This window comes from Apium graveolens, chromosome 8 (assembly GCF_009905375.1).
Source record: "Apium graveolens cultivar Ventura chromosome 8, ASM990537v1, whole genome shotgun sequence".
NCBI classification, from domain to species: Eukaryota; Viridiplantae; Streptophyta; class Magnoliopsida; order Apiales; family Apiaceae; genus Apium; species Apium graveolens.
Genome location: NC_133654.1, coordinates 14,381,889 through 14,398,234, shown reverse-complemented (window position 1 = coordinate 14,398,234; position 16,346 = coordinate 14,381,889). Strand labels below are relative to the sequence as shown.

General features: G+C 38.7%; 1 protein-coding gene across 1 annotated transcript; it reads left to right on the top strand.

Moving 5' to 3' along the window:
- The first annotated feature begins 403 nt into the window (after positions 1-403).
- LOC141679311 (secreted RxLR effector protein 161-like) lies at positions 404-1,863 on the top strand. Its single transcript, XM_074485813.1, has 3 exons — positions 404-573; positions 1,175-1,707; positions 1,793-1,863. The coding sequence occupies exons 1-3, from the start codon at positions 404-406 to the stop codon at positions 1,861-1,863; spliced, it is 774 nt and encodes a 257-aa protein (XP_074341914.1).
- The last annotated feature ends 14,483 nt before the right edge of the window (positions 1,864-16,346 follow it).

Genomic DNA, 16,346 nt, shown 5'->3' with positions numbered 1-16,346 from the left:
TTATGAATTATGGAAGAAGAAGAAACCAAGTTATCAAAACTTGAAAGTGTGGGGTTGCCTTGCAAAGGTACTAATCCCTACACCTAAAAAGGTGAAGATTGGTCCAGAGACTGTGTATTGTATCTTCATCGGATATCCTCCACATAGCACTGCATATTGGTTTTTCGTTCATGAATCTAAGATTCCTGATATTCAAAAGAATACCATTATGGAATCAAGGAACGCCTCATTATTTGAGACAACGTTTCCATGTAATCCAGAAAATGAACAACCTACGACGTTTAAACGAACTCATGAGTCTATAGATGATAATAATGAGAGTGAAGAGAGTGAAGATGGAAATGTGGGGGTTGTGAGAAGGAGCAAAAGATAACGTACGGAGAAATCATATGGGTCTGATTTTATGACCTATTTGCTCGAAGAAGGTGATCCGAAAACCTATATGGGAGCGGTTACCTCACCGGATGAGCCTATGTGGAAAGAGGCCATCAAGAACGAAGTTGATTCGTTTATGCAGAATCATACTTGGGAATTAGTAGATTTGCCAACCGGTTGTATACCATTAGGTAGCAAGTGGGTGTTCAAGAAAAAGTTAAAAACTGATGGCACTATCGATAAGTATAAGGCCAGACTTGTAATCAAAGGATACAAGCAACAGAAAGGCCTTGATTACTTCGATACATATTCTCCTATAACGAGAATAACATCCATAAGGATGATATTTTCTATTACTGCAACGCAAAATCCAACAGTACATCAGATGGATGTGAAAACAGATTTTCTAAATGGGGATATAGATGAGGAAATCTATATGGAATAACCTGAAGGGTTTGTTGTCCCTGGATAAGAGAGAAAAGTCTGTAAATTAGTGAAATCACTATATGGTCTAAAGCAAGCGCCTATGAAATGGCATGAAAAAATTGATGAGATCGTGCTGGCAAATGGCTTCAAAATCAATGAATGTGATAGTTGTATCTATTACAAGGAAATTGAGAAAAAACTATGTCACGTAAAATGACAGCGGTTATGTCATGATGACATTATATGTAGATGATCTACTTATTGCCGGAAGCAGTGATAAAGTGATCAAATCTACCACGGACATGTTGAAATCAAGATTCGACAAGAAAGTCATGGGACTAGCAAATGTTATTCTAGGAATTCAAATTTCTAGAACATCAAAGGGTATCGCACTAAGTCAACCTCATTACATTGACAAGATCCTAGAAAAGTTTCTTAAGGATGACTTTGAGAAATCTAGGTCACCGGTGGATATGACTTTACATCTATCCAAGAATAAAGGTGTAGGAGTCTCCCAAGTGGAATACTCGAGAATAATCGGAAGTCTGATGTACCTTATGAGTTGTACAAGACCAGAAATTGCATACTCAATTAGCATGTTGAGTAGATTTACGAGTAATCTGGGAGCTGATCACTGGAAAGCAATCATAAGAGTACTAAGGTATTTGAGGGGAACTCGAGACTATGGACTGTACTATGGCAGATATCCAGCAGTATTAGAGGGATATACTGACACAAACTGGATATCTAGCAAGAAGGCACTAAAGTCAATGAGTGGCTACGTATTCACACTAGCCGGAGCGGCAGTATCATGGAAATCCTCCAAGCAAATGGTGATAACTCATTCCACAATGAAAGTTGAGTTCGTGACGCTAGATAAATGCGCTGAAGAGGCTGAATATCTCCGTCAGTTTCTGGAGGATATTCCAAGATGGCCAAAGCCTGTGACTGCAATTGGGATACATTGTGGTAGTCAATCCGCTATTGGCAGAGCACAGAGCACGATGTATAATGGAAAAACCCGTCATATACGATGACGACATAGTTCCATTAGACTATTAATCTCAACTGGAATTATTACCATTGACTATATATCATCAAAGGATAAGATCGCAGATCCGCTAACCAAAGGGTTATCAAGAGAAGTGGTTGAGAAATCATCGAGAGGGATGAGCCTTAAGCCTATTGCTTAATTGCATCATGGTGGACACTCAACCATTGCTGACTGGAGATCCCAAGAACTTGGTTCAATGGGACAACTAATCATGATAACCAAATCACTGGGGGGTAACCCCTGGCCTGTTCCTATGATGAGAAACAGTGAGACCCGTAAGGTACGAGGTTAAGCTTCTGAGATTTTAATGATATTCCGGTGAATACATGGAGTTCAAAATATTGAATTCATGGAATTCAGTTGAGTAAACGCGGGTTACTCTATAAGACAAAGATCACCTATGTGGGAGAGAAGTGGGGTCGCTTCAAAGGAGAATTGCAAGGCATAATTCTTTAGAAACTCCTACAGAACCAGAACGATGTTCCATGGCCAAAATGGACATACCCATGAGAGCTGAACGAGTCAGAAAAGATATATTAATAAGTATATCATCATTTACATAAATGCTCGAACAGTTCAAGGACAAGCACGTCTACTGTCTACCAGTAAAGTCGGTATGCTTACTCGAGTGAAGGTTCAAGGAGCATTCTCTACCTATCGTACGTTATATCTGATCGAAGAAATTATCACCAAGTCAGGCCTTGTGTCTGTCTGTCTGTCTGGTGTGTGCTACTAAGATCACCAATCTCACCCATGTGGGGGATTGTTGGAAAATATGGGTATAAGTCCCATATTGGTAAGTCATATTTTGGGCATTATGACTAAAGGATGTGTGAGATATGATGATATTCTCTTAATAATGGAAATTATTATTTTCCACTAAAATTTGGCTCAAATATTATGGCATAAATTAATTTGATTTTGTTTCAGATTAATTAATATGGTGTATGTCTTGATATATTTATTCTGATTCTGTTTCAGATTATTTATGGAATAGAGTAGCTTGTAAGTATTACACTGATTCCATAATTAATGATATTTAATTATGGAAAAGAGTAGAGCACAAGTCTATCTACACCTATATAAACACCTCTAGGGCGTTAGGGTTAGATACACCAAAAACACATTCGCCTCTAAACACTAAACCCTGCCTCTCTCTCCTCCGGTGATAATTTCTTGCTCTGTTTCAAGCTCGCACACGACGGTGAGGGCTATATCACTGCAATCCATTTTATCCTGGGTGGCTTTTCGCTCGCACACGACGGTGAGGGCTAATAAGCTTTAAGGAGACAGTTCTGTAGTAGACTCGGATTATATCCTTCTCTTTTCCTTTTATGTTACTCTTTTTGTTCATTTTGTTCACATACACATATAAATATTGGTTTGTTTCTGCACAGATTGTACAACATAAGTCAGGTGCTATTGATCTAATTTATGTTGATTTCGTCTCTGTTTTTACTCCTCGAGCTAAGATTGAAGTGTGCGGCGAGTACTCTTCTTAATATATTATTTTAATAATAGTAAAATTCACAATGGTTTACCGGTTTAGTTTCTTTGTTAATAAATAGGGGGAGATAGGAATGCATCAAATGGGTTTGCAGGCATGTCTTATGAGCCAAGGACCACGTAAAATGTCAAGAAATGCCTCCAAAGCTAGATGCACTCTTATCTTTTGAATAAAAAAAGGCATAAGTATGCATTTAAATAGAAATATAAAGTCCAGGTAAAAGGATTTGATCTTGTGTCAGATTATTTAACATTTGTTCTTTAAGTATTATGATTCTGAAGTTTTACATTATAAATATAATAATTTTTATGCATATGTTGGATCTTGGAATTATTTGATTTCGTCCATCCATATTATTGTCAAATAAAAGGATAAATGGGGAATGGGTTCATCTTTATCTGAGATCTGAGGTAATGAGATATAATATGTATACATAATTACATCTTAGTAGCGTCCGGGTTGGTCCATGTACCCTGAAAATTACATAATTACATAATTCTGCATAATTACATAATTTTGTATTCTAATTTTTCTGCATTTTGTTGTTTGTTGAAAGTGTATCGCTTTTCATGGAAAGTCAGGCTTCATCGGATGGTGATGCGTCTCGTAAAGATACAAAAGATATAATTTCACAGTGGATGATAGTAAGTATATAATGTTTATGTTTATAGCTTAGATGTAATTCAATTAGTGAAAATTTATACATATTGAAGTTGCATTTTTAGTCTATGTATAGGCATTAATAATCTTTGTTTGTGTTTTATGTTATCCGACTTAAGTATAGTACTTCATCATATGTATGACTATCAATGTATGTTTCTAATGCTATTTTTACAATACGTGTACATATTAGACGATTAGAAATACTGTCACTTGGAAACTAATTTTAGTATTTTTAATTTTGAGATACTTTTATAATCATTTGATCATTTTGAATGTGCTTCACCTTGTAACTTTGTGGTATTATCTGGATTTCTGTTGTATGGCTTCAGAATGGAGTTCATATATGTATAATTTTTTATGAGCTCCCAAGTGTAGTACTAGATTAGGCCAAAGTTGTGATATTTCTTTCCAGGAAATAATAGCATATTTAGAAGCTAAAGAAAAAGATTGTCTATGTATGAACCATCTGCACTAATAATTCTTGTATTTTCCAATACAACTCCTGTAAAATAACACCTGGAAGTAATCGGAAAGATTTTACTTAATATAACACTTAGTATGTTATATGTAAGATGAGGATATAATTGTCGACAATATAGTACTATATATTATGATTAGATGATAAGGGCTATATGAGCAAAGTTCCATATGCTTCGGTAATTGGATCCATAGGTGTTGACAGAGGAATTTGAGAGCAACAAAGTCTGAAGTTCATAGCCGGAAACAAGATCTGTGATGGCGGTTCTTCGTCGGAAATGTGAACAGTAATCGATGGATCCGATGAACAGTATTCGTCGGAAAAGATGAACAGTGTTTGGTGGTGATGATTATTGGGGGCTGAGATTGCTTAGGGTTAGTGGTGGCTCCCTTGCGCTCTCACTTCTGACCCCTTACAATTTGCCTATGAATTTCTATTTATAGGGAATCAAGCCCACGTAGTTCTTGGGGAACAAGAAACCTAACGGGCTTAGATTTCTTATCCCGAGGCCCAGTAGGAAACCTACCGGAAACCGTCTATAACTAGCTTTAGGAATGTCCGCCGATGAGGCCCAACCACAAAGGCCCAAGGCTCGTCTGCGGCTTCGAGACTTCACGAATAAGGCATCTTCCTGGCCAAGGATAACCCTCCGCTACCAGTTGTTTCTCTAGTCCGTGGACGCAGGTATAGCCGTGGTTCACCTCAAATGTTGGACGCATCCTTGCCCCCCGATAAGGAGCCCCTACCAGATTACTGGACAAGTGATCCCAAGCTTTTGGGTATAAAGTGCAGGATACTCCAAATTCTCCCAACGAGGACACCCGTTGACTACAGAGACAGAGCTCCCAAAGCACACACCATATTTCACCCCACATCCCCAATGAGGACACCCATTGACTACAGGAGGAGGTCTTCAATCAGCAGGCATACCCCTGGAGGTCTCTGATCACGGACACCGCATTTCCTGTAGATGTGCTACAAGAGGGAGTTCTTCAATAGAATACCTGCATCAAATAGGTTAATAATAATAATCTCCATCTTCCCTGAATCTTCCACAGAGCATGTCCAAGTAATCATGTTGAAGTCCCATCCAAGCTATCTTTCTTACTTAGGGCGCGCCCTAAAGCTCACCATAGGAAAAAATTCAATCAAGGAATCTCTCACCCCTTCTTCAGTAATTGGGCGCACCTCCTTACTATGTTTGAGGGCGCGCCTCTTATACATAGACAGTGGCAACTTTTCATCAGTCATTTTCACCACAAGGCGCATCCTGATCACAGAGAGCGTGCCTTCTTTCCTTTTATGGAAAGGAAATATTTCCTGTTTCCTCAATTTTAGGCGTTTCTTTCTCAAATTTGACTATTTTATCAATCTCAACCTGAATATTGTTTATACCAATTTTTGGGCATAAAAACTACCCCCTAAATTCCATATGTCATTGAAAATGGGATTGGAATTTTTTCTCATCTTTATTAAAAATGTATAAACAAACTTCCCAATACTTTTACTGGGCGCGCCCTCAACAGGGCATGCCTTTTTAAAGTTCCAAATTTTGCATTCAGAATTTCTATTTATTGTGAAAATCATATGAGGCGCGCCTTCAAGAGGGCGCGTCCTAGAATTTGAAATGATTCGAAACGGTTTCCCTAGAATTTGAAATGATTCGAAATGGTTTCCCTTATTCTTCGGGAACCGCGATTGACATGATTGATTTGACAGTTGTCATTTTCAACTATAAATATCAGTCACATCTTTTCTTTTTACCTTTACTCCTTTTTTCTTACTTTACTCTTCTTCAAAAACTTACCACACCGGCGGGAAGATATTTTGCTAGGAATCGGCCTCAATCCTTCACCGTTTCTTTAATTTTTTCGATTCATCTCCCTCTCCAATCAAAAAGGTACACCCGACTCTTCATATTTCTGAGTTTCATCTATTAAATCCCTATGCATGTCACAAAACTGTTCATCTTCCATTTCTTGAATATACATATTTTTGTATGTATCTGTGTATATATAAGTGTATGTATCTGTGTTTGCCTATCCAGATCAAAAATCATAGGGTAATCAATTTCAAATTTGTATTTTTGAGAATTTCAATTGTTAGTATCTTTATGCCTTAGAAAATCATCACTTATAATCTGCACATAACCATATCTGTTTTTAGAGTCCGCCAGCAACTTAGGGCGCGCCCTCATAGATTTCTCTTAACAAATGGAGTCAGGCTTTAGTTAGAGATGTACCTTTGGATGCACCTTGTCCTTTAACAGGGCGCGCCTTATTTTAGTTAAAGTTATATCCCTTTAAATAGACTAGGATTTTCTTTATGGCGCTCCTTCTCATGATAAGGCCCGTCTTTTGTTATAATAGGATAAATTTAAGCCCATCCCTTTTATTGGGGCATGATATCTTTTCAATACACGCCTTTCATTGCTCTTTAGTTTTCCTTCTTCTTAATTTTTGAACTGGACGCGCGTTCAAACTTTTTTGATTTTCTTGAAAGCTGGAAAACGAGGGCGCGTCCTCTCCTTTTCACCCATTCAAGGATTTCCTTACCAATTTGGGAATCTACTCGCCTCCAAGCACCTACTTCAACCCTCAGCCTCCAAACGCCCATCATACCCCTGAGTTTCTGAACCGGGTGGCGCGCCTCGTTCAAGATTCCAAAAAAGGTACTCTGATGGCAGATTCTTCAAATAGTTCTTCCATGGACAACGTTCCTTTGTCTTGTAGACATGGGAAGCAAAAACTAATCCAAAAGGAGAGATCCCCAGCCCCTATTAACACAGAATTAGATGATGATGATTGGTTCGAGAGCTTGAATGCTGACAGATATAGAGGTGTTGAAATGGGCATTAATGTAGATGCAGGGCCATCTAAAGTCTCCTATAGGGCTGTTTCTCCAAGCCTATCTCCACAAAAATCACAGGACGCGCCTACTTCTCCCATTCCTGAGGGCGCGCCTGAAGGGAACATGTCGCCCCTTCGTGATGAATTGAATTTTTTTGATGAGGACTCTTTTCAGTTTTCCACCTCTCTTGAACCTTCTCCAATCCCCTTCCAGCACTTGGAAGTTTCTGACAGTGAATTGGACTTTGACTGGAATGAATTTGAACCATGCAGTGAAGCTGTGAAGAAACGCTTTAGGAAGGAGCATGGGAAGCTTTTCTGCGTGGGCCTGTCCTCAGCTTGTTCTGATGAGCAGTTAGAATGGCTCATGGAATTTTATGACATGGAAGGCATATGGGCGCGCCCTTTAAGCATGATGCGCCCCTATATTTTCAACTACGGGAGAAACTTCAAGATCCCTAGGATGGTAACCAGCCTTAAGTTGGTATCTTTGGGTATAGGCGCGCCCTACATCCCTATCTTAGGGAAGTGATCGAATTTTATGATGTGGCTCAACTCCAACTCTCTCCCAACAGCTACAAATTTATTCTGACCCTGTTCATTCTCTACACGGACCTGGGTTTTCCTCAACCTTCGATGGTCGAAGTCAGCTATTTTTTTAACTTGAGAAAATCTGACCACGGATACTACTACTTGGTTGCTGACAAGCAACATAATAAGAAAGGTTTCTCTTCTGGCAAGCTCAGCCATGAAAAAAGCTGGAAGGAAAACTTTTATTTACTTGTATGATGTTCCCAGATTAAGAATAAGATTTAACATGTCACCAAGTAAGGGCGCACCTTCTCATTCTCTTTTCCCTGTATTATTTCTATGTTTTTCTTTTTTTACAACCTTATTCTTTTCAGACAGACCAGGGGCCAAACCACTTAAGGGCGACCCTAAAAGGCGAGCTGAAGCCCTTCTCAGAGTAGCCGCTGAAAGATGGAACTTGAAGACTTTAGTTACTAGGACCAATTTGGTGCGAGTCGGAATCCTTTCTGACCAAGTAGGAACGAAGTGTAAATTAATAAAATTTAGGAAAGGTGTCCCTGTTTCTCATGTCCTTGACCCAGATAGTGAAGAGGAGGCTGAAGAAGAAGAAGATGAGGTAGAAAACAACTCTTTTCAAGGCCAAGCCCCTTCAGGTTCAATCATTACAAAGTCTAAAGGTGCGCCTTCCATAATCGGCGCATCCTAGCTTCCTTCCTGTTAGCTTTTGTATTGGCATACTAGATTATTGATAGAAATTCCTGTTAATATTGTTTAACAAACTATCTGTTACTTAGGGCGCGCCTATTTACTCGAGGCTTAGCACTTTATACATCTTTATCAATGTTATCTTTATCAATTGCCTTTTGATAAGTGGCATTTTATACTACTTAGAATGTCTTATAATGGCTTGAATTGATGTCTTGAAATCAGGTATTTTATGTATTTGATGTGTTTTTCTAGTGTTTGTGCGTTTCAGGGTATAACTTGTGTTTGTGGGGAGATTTCATTAGGAATAAGCGTAGGGGAGTGCTTGGCATTGGATGTGGGAAGTTAGGAGCAAAACGCAGCAGAAATCGGGAGCAGAATAAGGAATTTTCCAGTAACCTGCTGGGCGCCCGCTCAAGAAAGCTGGGCGTCCCCTCAGGATGCTGGGCGCCCGCTCAGGAATGTTGGGCGGCCGCTCAGGGATGAGAAATTTAATTCCAATTTTTATAATCCTTATTCCGATGGACTTCTGAGACGGCTGGTTCTTGTGGGCTTCTATATAAGTAGTTCTCAGAGACATTTCACGGAGAAAGTTATCAAGCAAGAAGCGAGGAGAGAAGAAGAAGACCGTTTTAGCACATCACAACGAAGAAGAGGAAGCATATATTTCTTGTGATTCTTTTATTCGTTGTATCAGTGGATGCTAGTTTTCTTTACTTTGAACCTTATTACTCTTGTGACGTACTCTAGTTTTATTAAGTATTTTTATTAGTTTATATTGTATGTTATATCATGTTTTCATATGAACCCATGGTGACGATGAGTTCTATCATGGGCTAATCGTGATCATGGGGTCGTAACGGATTTACTATGGATTTCTTTAGTTAGTTGTTTAATACCCTAGTGTTTGATGATTGTATGATATCTAGCATAGGTTGCGCTTATTCATCTTATGTGTATCGCGAACATATAAGATAGTCTGTTAATCTCTTGTGAAGCGATGGTGGATCTTGAGGTTTAGAACTTGCCATGCTAGCATAGGTTCATATGTGTGTATGTATGATTAGTGGGTAACTCTAACCGTTTTACTTTCCCTGTGTAATCATAAAGAATAACTTGTGCTTAAATCGTTATGTTGTCAAATTCTGTAGACATATAGGATCTCAACATAATTGATGTCTATTCAACTTATATCTTAATTGTGGATGTTTGATAGAATGGTATTGGTACAACGACAGTTGGCTTTTATCTGTTTCGTGTTGTTCGATTAATATCATCATCGTTACATGCCAAGGGTAATAACAATAACTATTGAAATAAGTAGTAATGAAGTTATGATCTCATGTGTGTTTAATATTGTTAATTCAAGTGTCAATTAAGTGTTTAATTCTCGTAGTTAATTATAGTTAATAATTAGTTAATCAAATCTAAGTGTTATTGTCTTGACATTGAGAAGTAATCATATATTGGTAAGTAAGTGTTAATTGAACATAATTAGTCTGAGTCTCTGTGGGAACGAACTAGGAATTATTCTATATTACTTGTGAACGCGTATACTTGCGTGAATTATTAGCGTGTGTTTTGTGCCTAACAAGTTTTCGACGCCGCTGCCGGGGACTCGGCGTATTTGTTTAGTTTATGTATTTACCATTAGTGGTCATTAGGACTCATTGATTAAGACGTGTTACTTATTGTTTCCGGTTGTGTTTCAGGTACTTTAGCGAGCGTTTATGCAAATATGTTCTCGTACTCGCAAGAGGACTTTAGATATGGCTGAGGAGACAGCCTCAGTTCTTGATATTCCGGAGAAGATAGATTTTGAAGATTCGGATAAAGAGAGTGAGCAGAAAGAACCAATAATCATGGGTGATCGTATAGTTCCGGCAGATCCAGCTCTTATGGATTTTTCTCGGCCTAAAATTGATGACATTCAGTCAAGCATCCTTCATCCGGCTATTCAGGCTAACACTTTTGAAATCAAGCCGGGCTTTATTCAGATGGTGCAGAATTCTGTTTCTTTCAGAGGTGCTGCGACTGAAGACCCCAACATGCATATCAGGAATTTTGTCGAGATCTGTAGTACTTTCAAATATAATGGTATGACTGATGAGGCTATCAAGCTGAGGCTTTTCCCATTCTCTCTGAGAGATAAAGCTAAGGACTGGTTACATTCTGAACCAGCTGGGTCCATCACTACATGGCAAGATCTTGCACAAAAGTTTCTGGTGAAGTTCTATCCAATGGCGAAGACTGCAGCTATGAGGAGTGCTCTTACTCAGTTTGCGCAGCAACCAACAGAATCTATGTGCGAATCTTGGGAGCACTACAAGGAGATATTGAGAAAATGTCCACATCATGGTATGCCTGACTGGATGGTGATCACTGGTTTCTATAATGGTTTGGGGGCCCAATCTCGGCCCATGCTCGATGCAGCAGCTGGAGGCGCCTTGTGGGCCAAAAGCTATACTGAGGCTTATAATCTTATTGAAAATATGGCTGCAAATGAGCATTAAAACCCAACTCAAAGGATGATGCCTGGGAAGGCAGCAGGTATTCTGGAAGTTGATGCAGCTACAGTTATTGCAGTGCAGCTCCAAGCGCTATCTTTGAAGGTCGATTCTTTAGCCAACTATGGAGTCAATCAGATAGCTATGGTCTGTGAGCTTTGTGCAGATTCTCATGCTACGAATCAGTGTTCTCTTGTTAATGAAACTATGCAGTATGTGAACAATTATAGGGACCGTATCAGCCTGTGTCAGCTACTTATCATCCTAACAACAGAAATCATCCCAATTTCAGCTGGAGCAATAATCAGAATGCTATTCAGCAACCATATCAACAAGGCATAAGTAAACAGTTTAATCCACCTGGATTCCAGCAACCACAGCATTACGCTCAAAAGCAATCATATCCTCAACAAGGAGGTGTTGCTCCACCTTCTAGTGCTGATTTCGAGGAGCTCAAGCTGTTGTGCAAAAGTTAGGGTATTTCTATCAAGACCTTGGAAAATAAAATTGGTCAAATAGCTAATGCAGTGCTCAATCGTCAACCTGGCACACTTCCCAGCGATACTGAAGTGCCAGGCAGGAAGGAAGCAAAAGATCAAGTCAAAGCTATTACCTTAAGGTCTGGAAAAGTTGCTGATGTTGAAAAAGCGAAAGACGGAAAAGCTGAAGTTGTTGATGAAGAAGAGAAGTAAAAGGAGAAAGCGGTAGAACCAAGGAAGACTACTGTTGAACACACTTTGCCTGAGGGTAATACATGGGAGAAACAGCTCTATCATCCACCACCTTTCCCTAAGAGATTGCAACAACAAAAGCTGGATAAACAGTTCGGTAAGTTTCTGGAGGTGTTCAAGAAACTTCACATCAATATACCTTTTGCTGAGGCTCTGGAGCAAATGCCTAGTTATGCAAAATTCATGAAGAGTATTCTTTCAAGGAAGGTGAAACTGGATGACCTTGAGACCGTTGCTCTAACGGAAGAGTGCAGTGTTGTGCTGCAACAAAAATTACCTCCAAAGCTTAAAGATCTAGGTAGCTTCACCATTTCTTGCACCATCGGCAAGTTGTCTTGCGACAAATGCCTGTGCGATTTGGGAGCAAGCATCAATCTGATGCCATTGTATATCTTCAAAAAGTTGAATTTGCCTGATTAAAAGCCCACCTACATGTTGCTATAATTGGTTGATCGTTATATTACATACCCACGAGGCATCGTGGAGGACGTGTTAGTAAATGTGGATAAGCTCTTCTTCCCTGCAGACTTTGTCATTTTGGATTTCGAGGAAGATAAGAAGATTCCCATAATCTTGGGAAGACCTTTCTTGGCTACAGGCCATACCTTGATAGATGTGCAGAAAGGTGAACTTACTATGAGGGTGCAGGATCAGGATGTGACATTCAATGTATTCAAAGCTATGAAATTCCCTACAGAAGACGAGGACTGCTTAAAGGTGGATTTGATTGATTTTTGGTAACTTCAGAATTTGATCATATGCTAATGTCCGATGCCTTAAAGAAAGCCTTGGTGGGGGACTTTGACAGTGACGATGAGGATGGCAATGAGCAACTACAATATCTAAATGCTTCTCCTTGGAGGCGAAAGCTAGACATGCCATTTGAATCTCTTGGTACTACTGATCTCAAGAATGCTGAAGGAAAGCTCAAACCATCTATTGAGGAAGCACCTACTTTGGAGCTTAAACCATTGCCTAAACACTTGAGGTATGCTTTTTTAGGTGATGCATCTACTTTACCTGTTATTTCAGGTAGTGAGGAGGACAAGCTCTTGAGGATCTTGAGAGAATTCAAATCGGCTATCGGATGGACTATAGCAGATATCAAAGGGATCAGCCTTTCGTATTGTATGTATAAAATTCTGCTAGAGAAAGGTAGTAAGCCGACTGTTGAGCAACAGCGACGACTTAATCCTATCATGAAAGAAGTGGTGAAGAAAGAAATTCTAAAGTGGCTGGATGTAGGAATCATATATCCTATTTCTGACAGTTCTTGGGTGAGCCCTGTGCAATGTGTACCTAAGAAAGGAGGTATGTAGCAAATGAGAAGAACGAGCTCATCCCCACTTGAACAGCCACAGGATGGAGGGTATACATGGATTACAGAAAGTTGAACAAAGCCACAAGAAAGGATCACTTACCTCTTCCATTTATTGATCAGATGCTTAACAGGTTGGCTGGTCATGAGGATAACTGTGCTAGATGCTTACCTAGTAGTCTTTAACATACTAGAAATATCATGTTCGAATTAGTTGTTTATGTGGAAATTCATTAACACAAGCAAATTCTGATGTTGAGCTTAGTCAAATTTACTTTGTGTATCTTATTACTAAGTCACAAACTAGATTCTTGCTTCTTATCTGTCAAATTCTGATGTTAGTAAATCTTAAGGATGAACCACATGCTTGATAAGCCTCACTTATCTGAAGAAAAGAAAAGAAAAGAAAATAAAAATCAGGTGCTCCTTTGAGATCTAGAGTAAATGTGTGAAAGGGAAGACCCAAGTGCTTTGCTGGTATTAAGTTATATGCATTAGAAAAGCAAATAATTTTTTCTTGGTGACTTTTCACATTCTCTTATTACTGGAGAAATACTCTGATAATAGCATAAATTCTGATAAACAGTTGTGACTCATTTACACTGAGGAGCCACTATGAAAAAGAATTCTAAAAGATGCATAAAATGAGCACAAACAGTTGAGGTGGACTCATGCACAAATTTATCCTATAGTAGACTTCAAAATTAATGACAGATTTTAAGCATTTTTCTTAGTTATGCCTTATTTCTAAGATATACTGAAGTTTATCAGACTTTAATCTTTATTTGATATTTTGCTAAATGCACACACTTTCACTCCATATGAATGATGAAAATTACTGTAGTGATTAAGTTGTTTTTGACAAACAATTAAGTGTCATTTGCATAAATTCTGAGAACAAGTTCTGATGGAAGTTCTGATGATTAAACTCTGAAGAAACAAGTCAGTATTTATATGAAGAATCACAGTAATAAACATTCACTTTTTGAGTCCAAAAGCCATGTTCTGATAACCATTAAATTCTGATAATAGTCAAGTTCTGATATTAAATCTTGATGGAAACTCTGATGCTTATGTGGCATTATTTATTTACTTGACTTATTTATGGTAAATTCTGTAACGGTCATATTTTATCAGAATATAATTAGGTGAGATAAAAATAGTCATAATCATTTGTGTTAGTGGTAAACGTGTTTGTCTTGAAAAACTGCATGTGTACAGTAATTATTACTTATTTCCCGTGCCCATTAACTCCTGCTTTAACTATTGACTATTCACATATTGCCTAAATCATTACACATCGGTCTAGGGAGATGCTCGTTAAGTTAACTCTACACTTAATTATTAATCAGTCCTCTAGTCCCTTGATATTCCATTGGCTATTTAACCGATATTTCATCTCAGACATATCATCTTCTATTCTCATACAAAATCATTCTCTCTCTTTTAATTCTCACTATTTTCCTCCTTCATAAAAATGGTTCTTGTAAACATGTTTATGAACTATGAAAACTTCAACGTTGAGTTCAGTTGTGGTGACTGGGAACAGGAATGGCACGTCACTGCTATTCCTGATGAGATATGGAACTTGGTTCCATAAGAGGTTCGGACAAATCTCTTATTCTTTGAGATGGACTATCAACTCCATCTTGATCGCTTGGAAGAAGAACGGAGAGAGGCTCTTCTTCAGCAAGAACGGATCATCCGTCTTGCAGTGCTAGTTGTCAGCAGCAGGAGGAACTAGTCGATAGCTCTCCTTCTTAGACCAAGGTTGTTACTGTTCACCATCTTAGACTAGGATTATCTTGTAATCTTTTGCATGTAATCTACAAATTTCATAAAATGTACTCTTTTGATGTTTTAATGAAATTTCTTTTGATTGCAAGATTTAGTCTTTGTTTATCTCGTATTATGTGCATATGAATGTTCTCCTTGAAGCATGTTAATCTTTACTTCACCTACTTTAACTGTATTTCCTGATGAATGTTTTGATTAAAATTATGGTTACTAGTAATTTGTGATGATTTGACAAACAAATGTTAAATTTGAATCGACATATCTGAGCAACACTTGAGAAAGTTGAAGCAATTGAGAAGATTCAAGAGAAGCAACAGGCCTAAATTTCTGAGGTCCTACAGAATCAATCTTCTCAACAGGCTCAATTGAATGAGATTCAATCTTCAGTAGAACTTCTTCTCTCTCTCCTACTACCTGATGATGCCAAAAAGGGGGAGAAGGTAGTTAAGTACAAATGTTCTAATGATCAAGTACTGAAGAAGAAAGATGATGAAGCTGATGACCAGGGAAACCCTAGCAAGGGTAGAGGTCAAATTCATCAGACCAGACATTGCATACTCAATTAGCAAGTTGAGTAGGTTTACGAGTAATCCGGGAGCTGATCACTGGAAAGCGATCATAAGGGTACTAAGGTACTTGAGGGGAACTCGAGACTATGGACTGCACTATGGCAGATACCCAGCAGTATTAGAAGGATATACTGACGCAAATTGGATATCTAGTAAGAAAGCACTTAAGTATACGAGCGGCTATGTGTTTACATTAGCTGGAGCGGCAATATCATGGAAATCCTCAAAACAAACGGTGATAACTCATTCCATGATGGAAGCTGAGTTTGTGGTACTAGATAAATGCGCCGAAGAGGCTGAATATCTATGTCAGTTTCTGGAGGATATTCCAAGATGGCCAAAGCCTGTAACTGCAATAGGGATTCATTGTGATAGTCAATCCGTTATTGGCAGAGCGCAGAGCACGATGTATAATGGAAAGTCTCGTCATATACGACAACACAGTTCCATTAGACAATTGATCTCAATCGGAATTATCACTATTGACTATATACCGTCAAAAGATAATATCACGGATCCACTAACCAAAGGTTTATCAAAAGAAGTGGTTGAGAAATCATCGAGAGGGATGGGCCTTAAGCCTATTGCTTAACGGCATCATGGTGGACACCCAACCATTGCTGACTGGAGATCCCAAGAACTTGGTTCAATGGGACAACTAAATCATGATGACCAAATCACTGTGGGGGTAACCCCTGGCCTGTTCCTATGATGAGGAAACAGTGAGACCCATAAGGTACGAGGTTAAGCTTTGATCTTTTAATGATCTTTGATGAATACATGGAGTTCAGGAGTGAATGCATGGAATTCAGTTGAGTAAACGCGGGTTACTCTAT

Bases quoted from the DNA above. Each gene is read 5' to 3' on its own strand.
- LOC141679311 (XM_074485813.1), top strand. From the start codon at position 404: ATGACCTATTTGCTCGAAGAAGGTGATCCGAAAACCTATATGGGAGCG. The intron at 574-1,174 runs GTGGGTGTTCAA...TCAAATTTCTAG, and splicing joins TGTATACCATTAGGTAGCAA to AACATCAAAGGGTATCGCAC. The intron at 1,708-1,792 runs GTCAGTTTCTGG...CGCTATTGGCAG, and splicing joins TGAAGAGGCTGAATATCTCC to AGCACAGAGCACGATGTATA.